The 14,119-nt window shown below is 53.7% G+C and overlaps 2 protein-coding genes across 6 annotated transcripts in view; one reads left to right on the top strand and one right to left on the bottom strand.

Moving 5' to 3' along the window:
• Ap3d1 (adaptor related protein complex 3 subunit delta 1) overlaps positions 1 to 9,544 on the top strand; it is a 33,461-nt gene extending 23,917 nt beyond the window's left edge. For 2 of the 5 annotated variants that reach the window (XM_026784985.1, XM_026784986.1), the window contains 15 exons: positions 308 to 379; positions 1,403 to 1,478; positions 1,567 to 1,754; positions 2,056 to 2,129; positions 2,719 to 2,890; positions 3,896 to 3,967; positions 4,358 to 4,465; positions 5,478 to 5,609; positions 5,761 to 5,865; positions 6,339 to 6,528; positions 6,813 to 6,901; positions 7,060 to 7,145; positions 7,463 to 7,584; positions 7,759 to 7,838; positions 8,448 to 9,544. In XM_026784985.1, the coding sequence (XP_026640786.1) occupies positions 308 to 379; positions 1,403 to 1,478; positions 1,567 to 1,754; positions 2,056 to 2,129; positions 2,719 to 2,890; positions 3,896 to 3,967; positions 4,358 to 4,465; positions 5,478 to 5,609; positions 5,761 to 5,865; positions 6,339 to 6,528; positions 6,813 to 6,901; positions 7,060 to 7,145; positions 7,463 to 7,584; positions 7,759 to 7,838; positions 8,448 to 8,543 (1,662 nt within the window). In that variant the 3' untranslated portion in view covers positions 8,544 to 9,544. The remainder of the gene's footprint in view (positions 1 to 307; positions 380 to 1,402; positions 1,479 to 1,566; positions 1,755 to 2,055; positions 2,130 to 2,718; positions 2,891 to 3,895; positions 3,968 to 4,357; positions 4,466 to 5,477; positions 5,610 to 5,760; positions 5,866 to 6,338; positions 6,529 to 6,812; positions 6,902 to 7,059; positions 7,146 to 7,462; positions 7,585 to 7,758; positions 7,839 to 8,447) is intronic. The other 3 variants (XM_013350691.2, XM_005359033.2, XR_003378050.1) reach the window with 2 other exon arrangements.
• Positions 9,545 to 9,998: 454 nt separating this feature from the next.
• Positions 9,999 to 13,933, bottom strand: Izumo4 (IZUMO family member 4). The gene is made up of 10 exons (XM_005359035.3): positions 13,661 to 13,933; positions 13,488 to 13,568; positions 13,334 to 13,405; positions 12,851 to 12,877; positions 12,681 to 12,756; positions 12,552 to 12,599; positions 12,443 to 12,457; positions 12,182 to 12,199; positions 11,965 to 11,979; positions 9,999 to 11,581 (listed from the first exon to the last, which is right to left on the bottom strand). Exons 1-10 carry the CDS (start codon positions 13,902 to 13,904, stop codon positions 11,494 to 11,496), a joined length of 684 nt encoding a protein of 227 aa, XP_005359092.1. The 5' UTR covers positions 13,905 to 13,933; the 3' UTR covers positions 9,999 to 11,493.
• Positions 13,934 to 14,119: the final 186 nt, after the last annotated feature.

Below are 14,119 nucleotides of genomic sequence, written 5' to 3' on the forward strand. Positions count from 1 at the left end.
TTCCCAGGCCCTCAGCAGGAACACTGGAGTGGGCTTCTGAGCCTGCAGGAATAGGAATAGGAATGGTGGGCAGGAGCTGGGACAGGGTGGGGTGGACCCGACCAGTTCTGCTCCCAGGAGCCCAGAACCTCAGGCGGTCTGCCTGTTCGTGAGCGCTGCCCTTTGGGAGAAAGGCCTACCTGAGAGCTCTGCCTCTTGAGGTGGTCCTCCTGTTTTCTGCTTTGATCCTTCCCTGCCCACCTGGGTCTTGGGAAATGGACAGGCACTTTCCTGACATATGTGCTCATGTAGAGTCCTGTCCCCACAGCGACGAGAGGCCCGGAAGCAGGAGCAAGCCAACAACCCTTTCTACATCAAGAGCTCCCCGTCCCCACAGAAGGCAAGTGGTGTCCTTGAGTGTCCCCCCACCACCTGCCACACTGATACTTCCAAGAGAGTAATATAGTTATGGCCATACCTTGGGGAGCAAGCTGTATGTGTAGTCCCAGCTACAGCTAAGCCGAACTGCTCTGCAATCCCGGTCTTGGTCAACCTGGGTGATCTAGGTGGGGTCTATCTAGACTGCCTTGAGATGGGTGCTCTGCTCAGCTGCCCCATTGCACCCACAAGAAGTGCTGGCCTCTCAGCCCATTGCAGTTTCTCAGGGCCCTAGGAAGTTTCATCTTTTGTGGGCAGATCCTACAGTGGTATCAGAGTCACTGGTGACAACGATGGCCAAGGAGGAGAGTTCACAGCACTCCGGGGAGCAAAGGATACCTGAGGTTAAATGTGTAATAGTTTCTCATTTTAGAAAAAGCAAGGATTGGGGGCTAGAGAGATGGCTCAGCGGTTAAGAGCACTGATTGCTCTTCCAGAGTTCAATTCCCAGCAACCACATGGTGGCTCACAACCATCTGTAATAATATCTGGTGCCAACTTCTGGCCTGCAGGGGCACATGCAGGCAGAACATTGTATACATAATAAATAAATCTTTAAAAAAAAAAGCAAGGATTAGGACTAGGATTCTGTAGGTAGAGCCCTTGCCTAGTATGTTTGTGCCTTGGGTCCCATCCTCAGCACCACATAAACCAGGTATGGTCACCAGTATTCAGGAGACAGACAGAAGAAGCAAAAATCCAAGTTCGCCCATGGCTACATATTGAGGTTATGGCCAGCTTAAAGTCTGTGTCCAAAAAAGTGATAATCATGAATAGTCCTAGGTATAAAAGTTTCTTCCTGCCCATAGCCTAAGACATCGCGTTCCAGGGCTATGGTCCCAGGTCCCACCTGTCTTTATGGAACCTGGAGCACATGAGTAATGTTCCCCTGCTGCATGGAGGGCCATCACTCTCCAACACACAGCATTCCCCTTCCTGCCTTGTGCGTCTGAGCCACACTGACACCCTGTGGTTCCTCCTTCAGCGATACCAGGACACACCAGGCGTAGAGCATATTCCTGTGGTACAGATCGACCTCTCAGTGCCTCTGAAAGTTCCAGGCAAGTGTCTCCTTGTCCTAAGTTCATGTGTGGGACATGACGGGGTTCTGGGTGTCCCTTAGCTCTGGCCATCCACACATCCCCATAGGCATGCCCATGTCAGACCAGTACGTAAAGCTGGAGGAGCAGCGGCGGCACCGGCAGCGGATGGAGAAGGACAAGAAAAGGAAGAAGAAGGAGAAGGGCAAGCGCCGCCACAGCTCTCTGCCCACAGAGAGTGATGAGGACATCGCCCCTGCCCAGCGCGTGGACATCGTCACCGAGGAGATGCCTGAGGTCAGTCCCTGCCTAGCCCTGTCTGCCTTGGTGGCAGCAGGCTTGTCTGTGTCCCTAAGAGGCTGACTCTGAGCTGGTGACTACAGTCACCTGTCACACAAGCTTTCAATGATGGACATGATTTTATTCCACTTTCTCCACTGTGTGAGCTGGCAGCCACAGCCTAGTACCTTGGGCACATATAGGTATGGGCATGACTGTCCAGACATATTATTCTGTTACTTGAGGCAGAAGTGACAGGAGCCTCCACCAGGACAACATGGTTGCTAGTTGACTGAGCCCTGACCCTCTGTCCCCTCAGAATGCTCTGCCTAGTGATGAGGATGACAAAGATCCCAATGACCCCTACAGGGCGCTGGACATTGACTTGGATAAGTAAGTGATGGGTGAGGAACAGACTGAAGACTGGGTGGGGTTGCTCTTAGGGTGGTGAGGTCCCGATTCCCAGGGTGCTGAGAAAATCCTTGGCCATGGTGGAGGTACTGCACTGGTGGCTCAGTATAGCACCTGCTGTGTGAGCTAAAAGGCCTGAGCCCAATTCTCTAGCACTCATTGAAAGCCAACCCTAGCACCCGAGGCAGAGACAGCAGACCCCTGAGCTCACTGGCAGCCAACCTGACTGTGTGAGGGAGCTCCAAGTTCAGTAAGAGAGAAACCCTGCCTCAAAAGATACAGTGCAGAGTAGTGGGAAAATGCTTGGCACTGACCTCTGCCCACCACATGACTGTGGATGTGTGGGCTGGCATGCCGACACCCACATTCCACATGGGCATGGATATGCGCTGTACACATCCAAAATGTGGGAGAAAGCACTGGGATGCTTGGGTGTGCAGGGAACAAGGTCAGTGTTCCCAGATCTGTAGTTGTCATGGGTATTCATGTAGCCTCAGGATTTGTAGGGCCAGCAGCCCGGAGGGTGGGCCCCAGCTCAGCCTGGTGACCCCAGGTCTTCTCCTCCCCCAAGGCCCTTGGCTGACAGCGAGAAGCTGCCTGTCCAGAAACACAGGAATGCTGAGGCTGTGAAGTCCCCAGAGAAGGAAAGTGTCCCCACTGTAGAGAAGAAAAGCAAGAAGCCCAAAAAGAAGGAGAAGAAACCCAAAGAGAGAGAGAGAGAGAAGAAGAAGAAGGACAAAAAGGTGCATGCCCTGGGGCTCTGGCTTGAGTGCAAAGCTAGGGCTGTGGAGTATGGGGTCCCTGCCAGCCCAGCCAGGGGGCAGAGCAAGAAGCAGTTGTGAGGAAGGGAAGCTAGAGAGGCCATGCACAGCGAGCTGCTGGTCGTAGGCTAGGCTTCTACAAATTGTGTGCTGGGGGTATGGGTAACATCTGGAACCCAGAGATGTGCACATGCTACATGGGTGCTTACCCTGCCACATCCGCAGGCTGCTTGGTTTTTGGTTTTGTTGCGATAGGGCCTCACTTTATAGCTCTAGTCATCCTGGAACTCACTCTGTAGACCAGGCTAGACTCAAACCCACAGAGATCTGCCATGTGTGTGCGTGTGTTTGTGTAACAGCCCTGGCTGTCCTGGAACTAACTGTAGACCAGGCTTGAACTCACAGAGATATGCCTACCTCTACTTCCGAAGTGTTAGTTAGTATTAAAGGCGTACACCACCACCACCAGCTCCACGTTGCTTTTTACATTGTATTTGGAGACTATAATTAGATCTCACTGAGTTGTCCAGGCTGGTCTTGAATTTGCAATACTCCTACTTCAGTCTCTTGACTAGCTGGCTAGAAATAGATTTTATTTGTTGAGTGCTGAGATCAAGCCCAGGATTCCACCGATGCAAGGCGGCCTCTGAGGTATAGCTCAGTGTGGTGACACTTTGGAGACTACGTATCATTCTCCTGCTTAGGCTGCACCACCATGCCAGCTCTCATAAGACTGAGGGAGAAGGATTCTCCTGACTTCTCCCAGTTTGAGCTACAGTCACCGCTTAGCACAGCACTGTCTTCCAGAATGCCTGGTGACTGTGGTGGCATCTTGACTGAGGTGGGTCCAGTCAGAGCATAGCCCGAACTTGCCATGCTACACAGCAGTCAGATGTCTGGGGCAGGGAGGCAAGAATGGCAACCAGAGAGCATCCTTGCTGCTGGCACTACCTGCCTTTGCCTAAAGTGCTCTTCTTGTGGCTTCAGGGCGAGGACCTAGACTTCTGGCTCTCCACCACTCCACCACCTGCTGCTGTCCCCGTTCCTGCCCCATCCACGGTAAGTGCCTGCCCTTTGTGTCCTCAGAGGTATCACCTATGCATTTCCACAGGAACCAGTGAATGCCAGGCATCTCCCCTGCATTCCTGGAGCTACACACAGGTACCAATAAGTGGAGTCCAGCCCGGTGGGATGTCCCGAGTCAGGCCTGGTTCTGCTATCCAGTGGGATTCTGCTTAGCAAGTCTCAGGCAGAGGGGTGGCCAGCAGGACTTTTGTCCACAAGGCATCCTTTGGAGAATATTCCCAACCCTCAGGACGGCGCTGGTTAGGTGGGACTCAGAGTTCCCTTTTTGCTTCTTAAGCTGAAATCCTCTGAGCAGTCAGTAGAAGACAACCCCATACCCTACCCTATCCCTGAAAAACCATCCAGACCTTCCTGGCTTTACAGGAAGAACTTGCTGTGAGTACTGTCACCCTGGTTAAGGACGAGGGTGAGGGACTCAGGAGAGAGGAGCTGGAGGACGAGGACGACAACATGGATCATGACCAGGAAAGGGTAAGGCATATAGTACCAGCTGCTTCCTTCAAGTGGCTGCAGCCCTCATGCTTGAGCCTCTAAAAGGATTCTGGTATTTCCAGAGCAGTTTCTAAACTGTGCAGCCACACCACCATCTCATTCCAGAACCTTCCATCACCCTAGTAGGAATCCTTACCTCGTGAACAGTCTGTCCGACCCCTTCCTGGCCCACTTGCTGACTCTGGATTGGCTGTTCTGCACGTTGGCTGGCATGGAGTCCCACATGAAGTGGCCTCTGGTGTCTGGCTCTCTCACTCACAACATCTCTGATGCCCCCCCCTTTTTTTTCTTCTTTTTTTTTTTTTTAGATTATTTTAAGCCAGGTCTGGTAGCAAATGCCTAAGAAACCTTGTCTCATCCCTCGCCCTCCTCCCACCCCCCAAAAAGATTTTAATTGTGTGTGAATGTTATTTCATGGGTCCTGGGATCTGAACTAAGGCCTTTGTGATTGGGCAGCAAGCACGCTTAACCACCAAGTTGTCAACCTAGCCCAAAGCCCCATGGTTTGTTTTGTGTGTGTGTGTGTCTGTGTGTCTGTGTGTCTGTGAGCGTGCATGTGTGAGAGAGAGAATTCAAACTCAGAGATCTGCCTGCCTCTGCTTCCCGAGTGCTGGGATTAAAGGCATGCACCACCACTGCTTGGCCACCCCATGTTCTTGAAGTCTCTCCATGCCGGTGGCTGTATGATACTTAAGTGTGTGATTGGACCTCATGCTCATGTCTGTCAACCATGCGTAGATACTGGGCCATTTTCTCGTCTCTGTGAGCACTGCTTCTGATCTATACTGTGCATTCCCCACGTTCCGAGTGACGCCTGCCACTAATCTATCAGTCACGAGGTTCTAGTGTCTGCCAAGCCTGGCCTCCAACCCCAGTGACCTGTAGGATTCCTGGCTTTGCTGTCCCATCTCTCATGTGATGTGAAGGGAGAGAATGATGACAGGCTCCCTCTTGCTGGAGACAAGGGGCCTTAGCCCAGACTCTTCTTTAGAAATCATCCCGGCACAAGAAGAAGAAACACAGGAAGGAGAAGGAGGAGAGGCCACGAGACAAAAAGAAAGCCAAGAGGAAGCAGGCAGCGCCGCTGGAGAATGGTGCAGCAGAGGAGGAGGAGCCCATCCCGGTGAGCATGCCCGCCACCCTGCCAACTCAACCTTAAAACCTGGGTTCCATTTGGAGAGGTCCCAGAGTCTCTGGAAGCTGTGCTGTGGTGGGAGCCGTGACCAGCATCGTCTGGGGGCTCTTGGTCTTTATGAATGTGTCCCTATCTCGAGATACCCACGAACGGCCAGGGCCCTGTCACCGCAGCTGATGTCATCTCTTCTTCCCAGCCCATGTCCAGCTACTGCCTTCTGGCTGAGAATTCCTACATTAAAGTGGTAAGTGACACTGGGCTGCTGCAGGGAGGGGGGTCATTGCTGGGGGAGTAACCCACCACACGAAGCCTTGCAGGGCTGGCAGCAGCAATCAGACTAGAAGCTCAAGTGGCCTAGGCATTGCCACCAGTGTAGGCCCACCATGGCCAACAGCCCAACCACAGCTGGAGAGCCTAGTGTGGCCAGGTCACCTGAGGACAGCGTTGCTAACAGAACAAAGAGTGGCCATGGCAACACACACATTGGGGCAGAGGCAGGAGAATTGCAAGATCAACCAGGATTACATTGCAAGACTTTGTCTCAAAGACTCAAAAAGACAAGGGCTGGGGTGTAGCTTCATGAAGAGCTTAGTCTGAGGGTGGGGTCCTGGGGGGCCACAGGCAGCTTTCACTTTAGAGTCACTGTCCTTGATCTTCACTGGGAGCTTACTCCCCTCAGCTGGTCCCTGGTGCTTGACCTTGCCCTTGCTCATGCAGACATACGACATCCAAGCCAGCCTACAGAAGGACAGCCAAGTGACCGTGTCGGTCATCCTGGAGAACCAGAGCAACAGCTTCCTGAAGAACATGGAGCTCAACGTGCTGGACTCGCTCAACACCAAGATGGCCCGGCCGGAGGGTTCCACAGTGCATGATGGTGTGCCTGTTCCTTTCCAGCTGCCCCCTGGTGAGCCCACCCATTGACCCTAGGATTCACAAAGCCAGCTCTGCTCTTTATGCTCTTGTTACCTGGGCTCCTGTACAAGGAATTTAACTAGAGCTCCTGGAGACAGCCAAAGCCACAGGCCCCAAACCGCTTGCTGGGCTTTCCCTGGGACAAGGCTGGGATCTGGGGCCAGCAGCAGGAGCCCATTGTTTCTGTGACTCTGCAGAATCCTTGCCAGCTATGATGCTCTAGAGCCAGTGCTGACTCAGACCCTGGGCCCCACTGAGTGCCTTGTCTCCCATCAGGCGTCTCCAATGAGGCCCAGTTTGTGTTCACCATTCAGAGCATCGTCATGGCCCAGAAGCTCAAAGGCACGCTGTCCTTCATTGCCAAGGTATTCACTGGGGCCCCAGGAACCATGGTTAGTGCTGAGGAGTCCACTCTACTCTGGGCTTCGGCTCCTTTGCCCTGCCCCAGTGGATGTCAGGCATCCCAGGAAAGGAAGTGCATGTCTGGAAAGCCACCCCACAGCTGCGGCTTCTCTTCTCACAGGACGACGAAGGGGCCACCCATGAGAAGTTAGACTTCCGGCTGCACTTCAGTTGTAGCTCCTACCTGATCACCACGCCCTGCTATAGGTGTGTGTGCCTCCACCCTTCCAGAAACACCTCCCAGGGCAGGGAGGGCGCAGGGGCAGGGGTGTGAGGTGGAGGTAACATGAGTCACCTTCGACAGCCTGCCGCTGTCCTGGGTGCTTGTTTCTCCTGGGCCCCATAGCATTGCAGAGGCCTCTCTGTCCCCAGACAACTGCCCTTTGTGCCAGCTTCTGATGGTGTCACATAGCCCAGGCTGTCTTGGAACTTGAAGCAGTTCTCCTGCCTCGATATTCCCATTGCTGGGGTGACAGGTCTAATACCCAGGCCCTGCCATCACCCTCCATTCTGTCCTCCCACAGCGATGCCTTTGCCAAGTTGCTGGAATCAGGAGACCTGAACATGAACTCTATCAAAGTCGATGGCATTAGTATGTCTTTCCAGAACCTCCTAGCAAAGATCTGTTTCCACCACCATTTTTCCGGTAAACAATGTCACAGTGATATCAATTTCATCCCATCCCAAAAGTGTTGGAGAAGCCAACCCTGCACTCCAGTCAGTCCCTTCCTGCTCAGGGCCTTGGCCTGCAGCCCTCAAGTGCCGTCCCAGCATGGAATTTACAGCCCTGGAGAGGGCCTGATTCTTCCTTCTGTTGCAGTTGTGGAGCGAGTAGACTCCTGTGCCTCCATGTACAGCCGCTCCATCCAGGGCCACCATGTCTGCCTGCTGGTGAAGAAGGTGAGGTTGTGGTAGCACCTGCTGCTCTGTGGCCGACCAGAGTAGTCTTCAGGGAGAGGCTGAGCCTCACTGTCCAGGGCTGCTTAGACCGGTTAGACCAGCACCCCCCCCCCCCGAACTATATCCACCCCCACAGTTACACCAATCCCTCTCCCTGCTGTGCTAAAACCTACTGTTGGACCAGGCCCCCACCTGGTGAGCACAGGGCAAGAGGAAGGAAAGGCTCAGCAAGGTCTTAGGCCCGTGACTGGTGAGCAGTGTACTGTCCACCTGCCATCCACACAGTCTGGAGGCAGAATTCCTGAGTTCTAGGCCAGTTGTGGCTACATAACTTCAAAAAACTAAAGTGAATGCTGGACGGTGGTGCAAACCTCTAATCCCAGCACTCAGGAGGCAGAGGCAGGCGGATCTCTGTGAGTTCGAGGCCAACCTGGTCCACAAGAGCTAGTTCCAGGACAGGCACCAAAGCTATAGAGAAACCCTGTCTCAAAAAAGAAAAAAAAAAAAACTAAAGTGAGGCCTAGGTCCTGGATGAGGGGAGGAAGGGTTGACATTTTCAGCCCTGGACCACCTCCAGCATGGGCAGTATATGCATATGCTGTTCCCTAGGGTGAGAGCTCCGTGTCGGTAGATGGGAAATGCAGTGATGCCACGCTGCTCAGCAGCCTGCTGGAAGAGATGAAGACCACGCTGGCCCAGTGCTGAGTGACAGAGTCCAGGATGCCCGACAGACCACAGACAGATGTGATGGGTCTTGCCTCTCTTCTCCTTTGTCATGTGTACTGTCCCCACACCCAGCATTAATTTAATGCCACTGGCCTCCACTGTGTGACTCTGAGGTCCTATGTTGCATCAACTTATTTTATTATCCTTTTTTTATTCTGACCCGCACTCCTTTGGCAAGAAAGGCCATTCCAATTCCAACCCTAGCCAGCAAGGGGCTCCCAGCTCCACTCCCCGTTCTTGAAGATGGCTGTGGGGACTCCAGGCTGGCGGGCCTCTGGGTTTCCAGCAAACAGTGGGACTGATGTGTCCACACTCTTCTGCCCCCATGCTGCCTCTGGAGGAACCCTTCCAGCTGCTGCTGTCCCCAAATATCCTGACTGGTGGTGTCTGTGGAGAGGTGAGCAGGCCAGCTATTACCACATTTCTTGCTAGTGTCTGTGTGGCCAGATGGGTGAAGTGTGCTTGTGGGTCAGCTCAGCTGCTGACAGCAGGGACAGCACTTTGATTTTTCTTCTGTTCAACAGAATTCTGGTGGGATTCTGTTGAGGAGGTGGTCAGTGGATGAGTGCAATCCATGCCCCTCAGTTTGTCACTACACATCACGGGTTTGTCTCTGCGCTGTGCCACAGCTGTGGAAGGCCAAGTGCCTTGCAGTGGAGAGAGTGTGCATCCTGGGAGCATTCGGTGCTTACCCAGCCATTCTGGGCAAGGTGAGGGACCCCAGCCTGGACACTCCCTATAGCTGGGTAGCTGGGCACAAGCTGAGCCTTCCTCATTGGTGGTGGTCTACAGACATTCTGACTGTTCCTTTGAGGACTGCTGTCACTTTAGCATGTAGAGTACTCTGTTACCGACCCCAGTGACCCTCCAGCTCTATGATGTTCCATGATTGATTTGCTGCCGACATTCCCGTGTGAAGAGAGATATATCACGCTGATGATGATCAGTGTCACAATGACCCAATAAAGAGTCGCAAAACACGTTTTTGTGCTTTGTCCTCACAGTACCCGAGAGCAGTCCCCAGTGTGCCATTCAGGCTCCTGGGGCTCAGATGAGTTCCCTCAACCTCCACCCATGGGAGCTGTCATCTACATTTTTGTATATGTGCTCTTAAGTACTGATGGGTGAGTGTACACGCAGAGAAGACAGTGTTGTCTGCCCATCACTCTCCACTCACACAGCGCTGGGATTCAGACTGGCCCTTAGGCGTGTGCAGCAAATGCTACTGCGCACTGAACCATCTTGCCATTTCTCCTTTTTTTGAAAAAAGAATTTAAAATTATGTAACCAGGCAGTGGTGGCAGAGACCTTTAATCTCAGCACTCGATCTCTGTGAATTCAAGGTCAGCCTGGTCAACAGAGTGAGTTCCTAAACAGCCAGGGCTACACAGAAAAACCCTGCCTCAAAACAAAAACACAAAAATTAGGCATCTGTGTAGCATGTGCACATCCTGTTTCCTGGCACTGCAGCTCCAGGTGGATCGCATGCCATCCCACACTGAAATGCCAGGGCCTCTCCAAGTCAACCAGGACTCTTGACTTTGCCAGTCCCCAAGGCCCCTTTCTTACCAAACTCATGAGGTTGTGAGGTGGAAACAGGATCTTGGGTTTTAAAAAACATTTGGTCCATCTCAGCTGCTCACTGCCACCTTGTGTGGGGACAAGCAAAGAAGTCAGCTTTGTCATCCAGCAGACTCTGAGCCCTGTCAACAGCTTAAATTTCAAACCCAGGCCTCTGAGACACAACACTCTGCTGCTCTAAGCATCCTGCCAACCCTGCCCAGGACCCAGAAGCAATATGGTCAGCAGTCACTAAGTGTACAGAGTGGTGACTGGCAAGAGTGCGGCTTGAGCTCCCAACAAAACATCCAGTGTCCCTGGCTCTGTGTCCTGGTCCCTTAGGAGGAAGGACGGACTTTAGATGCTACCACTTGGTATTTCTTGTAAAATGCAGCCACCCGGCTAACTTGCAGCTGCTCCTAGGAGCAAAAACTGTAGGGACGTACATAGAGATGTGCGCCCATCACTGGGGCCAGGAGACTCTGAAGACAATAAGGAAACCAGAAACCAGGTAGAGGCAGAAGTCCCTGAGTCTCCTGCATCAGTCATCTCCCAGCCCAGACAGCCAGCCCTACTCAGCCATTTCTCAGCCTAGACAGCCAGCTGGGCTCTGGTCACCTGCTGCCAGGTGCTCTGAGGAGTGTGGCCCACCTGTCTCTTCTGACCTGGGTCTTCCATGATGAAATCCCAGACAGTAATCTGGCCCAGCTTTCACCCCACTGTGCATCCCACCCTGAGGCTGAGGTAATAGGTCAAAGGTGAGCCTGGGCTACAGGCAGACTTTAATCTCAAAGCAGTGGAGGGGCAGGACTGGGCTCCATTAACATAAGCCAGGTTGCACACCTGTCATCGCAGCAATAAGGAAATGGAGGCAGGGAGAATGTAAGGGCTTCTGCTATGTGGCACACTCCTGCGTCAACAAGAACAGAACAGCCCCTCTGCAAATCAACCCATAAGAACTCAAAAGGACTGGAATAAATCATTGAGTCCCTGGACCCTGAGGAAGATGCTGCAGATGCCAGCCAAGCTGTTGGATCCCTCCCTCCCTGTGAGTAGATCAGGACTCCACACCCACACATGTTCAGGAAAAGCCCATGCCTCCAGCTACGTCAAATACCCAGCCAGATCTGGCAGAAAAGAATTGTTCATCATGAGAAATGTCAGGACACTTTAATCAAAATATCTCTGGGGGCCCTGCCCAGGGGTCCCGCCATCTATACACAGGCCCATCTCCCTGCTTCCCCAGCCCCAGCCCAGTCTGGGCTCCATGGGGTGACCAGAGGCAGGTAGCAGCTGGCCTCTCCTGGAGGAACAGGCAACAGTGTAGCTGAGTCCTGGCCCCCACTAATACTGGGGCTGAGAAGCGCCATCAATGCTGGGTCAGACACTCAGAGACGTTTTCCAAAGTCAGGTTCACCAAGTGCTGTACTTCCAGACACCTTATACTTGGTGAAAGGCTTCAGGGGAGGAGGAAGAGGTGCCCTGAGCCCATTTGTCTGCTTATTCCCTCCTGCCTCCCTTCCCAGGCTGCTTTTCATGACCCATTAATATAGTTCAAGTTGACCCTCTACTTGAGATCTCCTGTCTCAGAGGCTTCCTAGAAGGCTGGGATTAATAGGTATGCACTACTAAATCCAGTCCCTGTCTTTTTGTTTTGTTTTGCTTCCTGCCTGTTCTTAAGGCCTAAAGAGTGTCGCGGTTACCCACCCTCTCCAACACCCACAATGATGGCCTTAATAGGATATGCGAGGATCTGTGGCAAAGAGGTCACTTGACTTTGGAGTTCTTTCTCCCCCCAGGCCACCTGCTTCTTTGTTGCCTTATTCCCTGGGTCACTCACAAGGCTGGGGTGGTTCTGCACATCCAAGGCGAGGCCATAGAGAAGGACAGCACAGTTCATGCAGTGGTCACACAGGGCGGTATGATGGTGTGATTATATTCATCCAGTGTGCCCACAGGCACACAGCCCTGCCCAGAATGCCCTCCCACTCTCACTGACCCAAAGACTTAACCCCCATCCCTGCACTTATCCCTCCCCTGTGGAAGGCCTGTCTTACCTCGTGCTTGTATCCTGACTGAAATAGAACAGGGCAGCGATTAGACCCTCCGGGTTCGCCATCAACTTGGTAACCCTAGACTTCATGAAGACCCTTCAGCCAGGATGGTCTGCCCCCTTCCGCCAGATGAGCTTAGAGACCCTCAAGGGGGAGGGGCAAAGTCCTCCTGGGTCTCTGTAAGCTTCAAAATCTCACCATAAGGTACATACATACACACACTGTCTTGGATAAAACTGGAGATGGATTTGAACAGGAACTTACTTGTGCCAGGTATTTCTACAATGACAATTTGTTTGGAGTCAGGGAACCAAGTGGCCTCCCTTTTTGTCCCCCTCTCTTGAGTTCTGATGCCCAATAAACCCCAGCTCACATGTAACTTAGAAGACCCTGCACAGCTGACTGCCACTGTGTTGATGACCTGGGGGAACACAAGGCTTGCTGGTGGGGTATTCCCAAAGCCCAGGACCCCAGGGCTGTGGGATAGGTGGCTAAAGCATACTTGCAGTAGTAACCAAAGCAGACAACATGTGAGTCTGTGCAGTTGACGCAGGAGATGGTCTCATACTGGAAGATGCCTGGAATACAGGAGAGGCAGCCACAGGCTCCCCTGGGCCCCCAAGCCTGGGCACCTGCCACTGTGGCCCTCAGTCTGGACCATGGTTCACTTACCACAGTGACGCTGACAGTCGATGCGGCCTGGGGGGGGGGGGACGACAACAGGACAGTGCCTTCTGACAAAGCCCAGAGCTCAAGACCTGTCCCTCAGCCCCACTTCTGTTTCTGTAGCCCAGGCTAGCCAGGCATGAAGAAGATAGCCCAAGCTGACTTGGAACTTGTGGCAATCCTCTTGCCTCATTCCCTCATTCCAAATGCTGCGATTACAGGTATGTGCCTTGTGTTTCATGGAAACGGGAAGGGGTCCTCTACGAGGACCTCAGCGCAAGATGGAGCTAACCTACGGGAAGGATGATTTCTGCTTCAGGTGCTACCAGGAGACTATATGGTAGATGTGAGGGATAATGGGTGTGCTGGGTCTCCTGCAAAAGGGCCTCCTGCAGAGCTACTCCCTCCTGAACTCTGTTTCCAGCACCCCCCAGCCCTTTAGTGCCTGTGGCCAGGGGCACTGTCCCTTCCGTGGAGCCCACTGCTCACTCTCTATGATGGCGTTCTGGATGAGGCGCACTTGCTCCCGAAAGATGGCTCGCAGCTCATTGGGGAAATACCCTGATGTGGGAGTCACAGCAGAGTGGTCAAGCTCAGGTGTCTGGTGATCCGCACCGGCCCTGCCTCAGTTTCCCTTCTTTACCTGGGAAGTACATCTTGCCCTGGTACAGCTGGTCCATCCTCTGGTACACGGCTCCTGCCACTTGATCCAGCTTCTCCCGGGCTGAGGGCGGGAGGGAGAGGAAGCAGATGAGCTGCCCTGCCCGGGGTCCCTGTTGCTCTTCTCCTGACCCTGGGATGGGCTCCGCCGCTCACTGATCTCTGCGGGGATGGCCAGGTGTAGTTCCTTCATCGTGTTCTGGCTCCACTCGGTGAGCAGCACTCCCGACACGGGGATGTCACCAACCCACCAGGACTTGAGGTTCACGTGGTGGCGGTAGAAGGAGAACTTCTTCGAGAAATTGGGGTCGCAGTGCAGGCAGCCCAAGGCCAGCGCCGCTGTCATGCCCAAGCACAGCAGCAACGCCATGAACTGGCCGGGACGGTAGTGCCCATCCATCCGCGCCACCAGCGCCGCGCCCTCCAGCCGCGCCCCAACCAACGGCGCCGCCCGCGCCACGCCCCGTCGCGCCGCACCAACCAACGGCGCGAGCTCTCGACCCCGGAAGCGCCGTCTGGCCCTGCCTCCGGCTCTGGCCCCACCCCACCACAGGTATGGCTCCGCCCATGAAGCAGGGCGTGTCCGAAGGATGGCTCCTCCCCTGCCTGGCCCCG

This window comes from Microtus ochrogaster, linkage group LG1, assembly GCF_000317375.1.
Source record: "Microtus ochrogaster isolate Prairie Vole_2 linkage group LG1, MicOch1.0, whole genome shotgun sequence".
NCBI lineage: Eukaryota > Metazoa > Chordata > Mammalia > Rodentia > Cricetidae > Microtus > Microtus ochrogaster.

Coding starts and splice junctions, on each gene's coding strand:
- Izumo4 (XM_005359035.3), bottom strand. CDS start 13,904: ATGGATGGGCACTACCGTCCCGGCCAGTTCATGGCGTTGCTGCTGTGC. Junction 13,406..13,487: donor GGGCAAGATGTACTTCCCAG/GTAAAGAAGGGA, acceptor CTCCCACATCAG/GGTATTTCCCCAATGAGCTG. Junction 12,757..12,850: donor CGACTGTCAGCGTCACTGTG/GTAAGTGAACCA, acceptor CCTGTATTCCAG/GCATCTTCCAGTATGAGACC.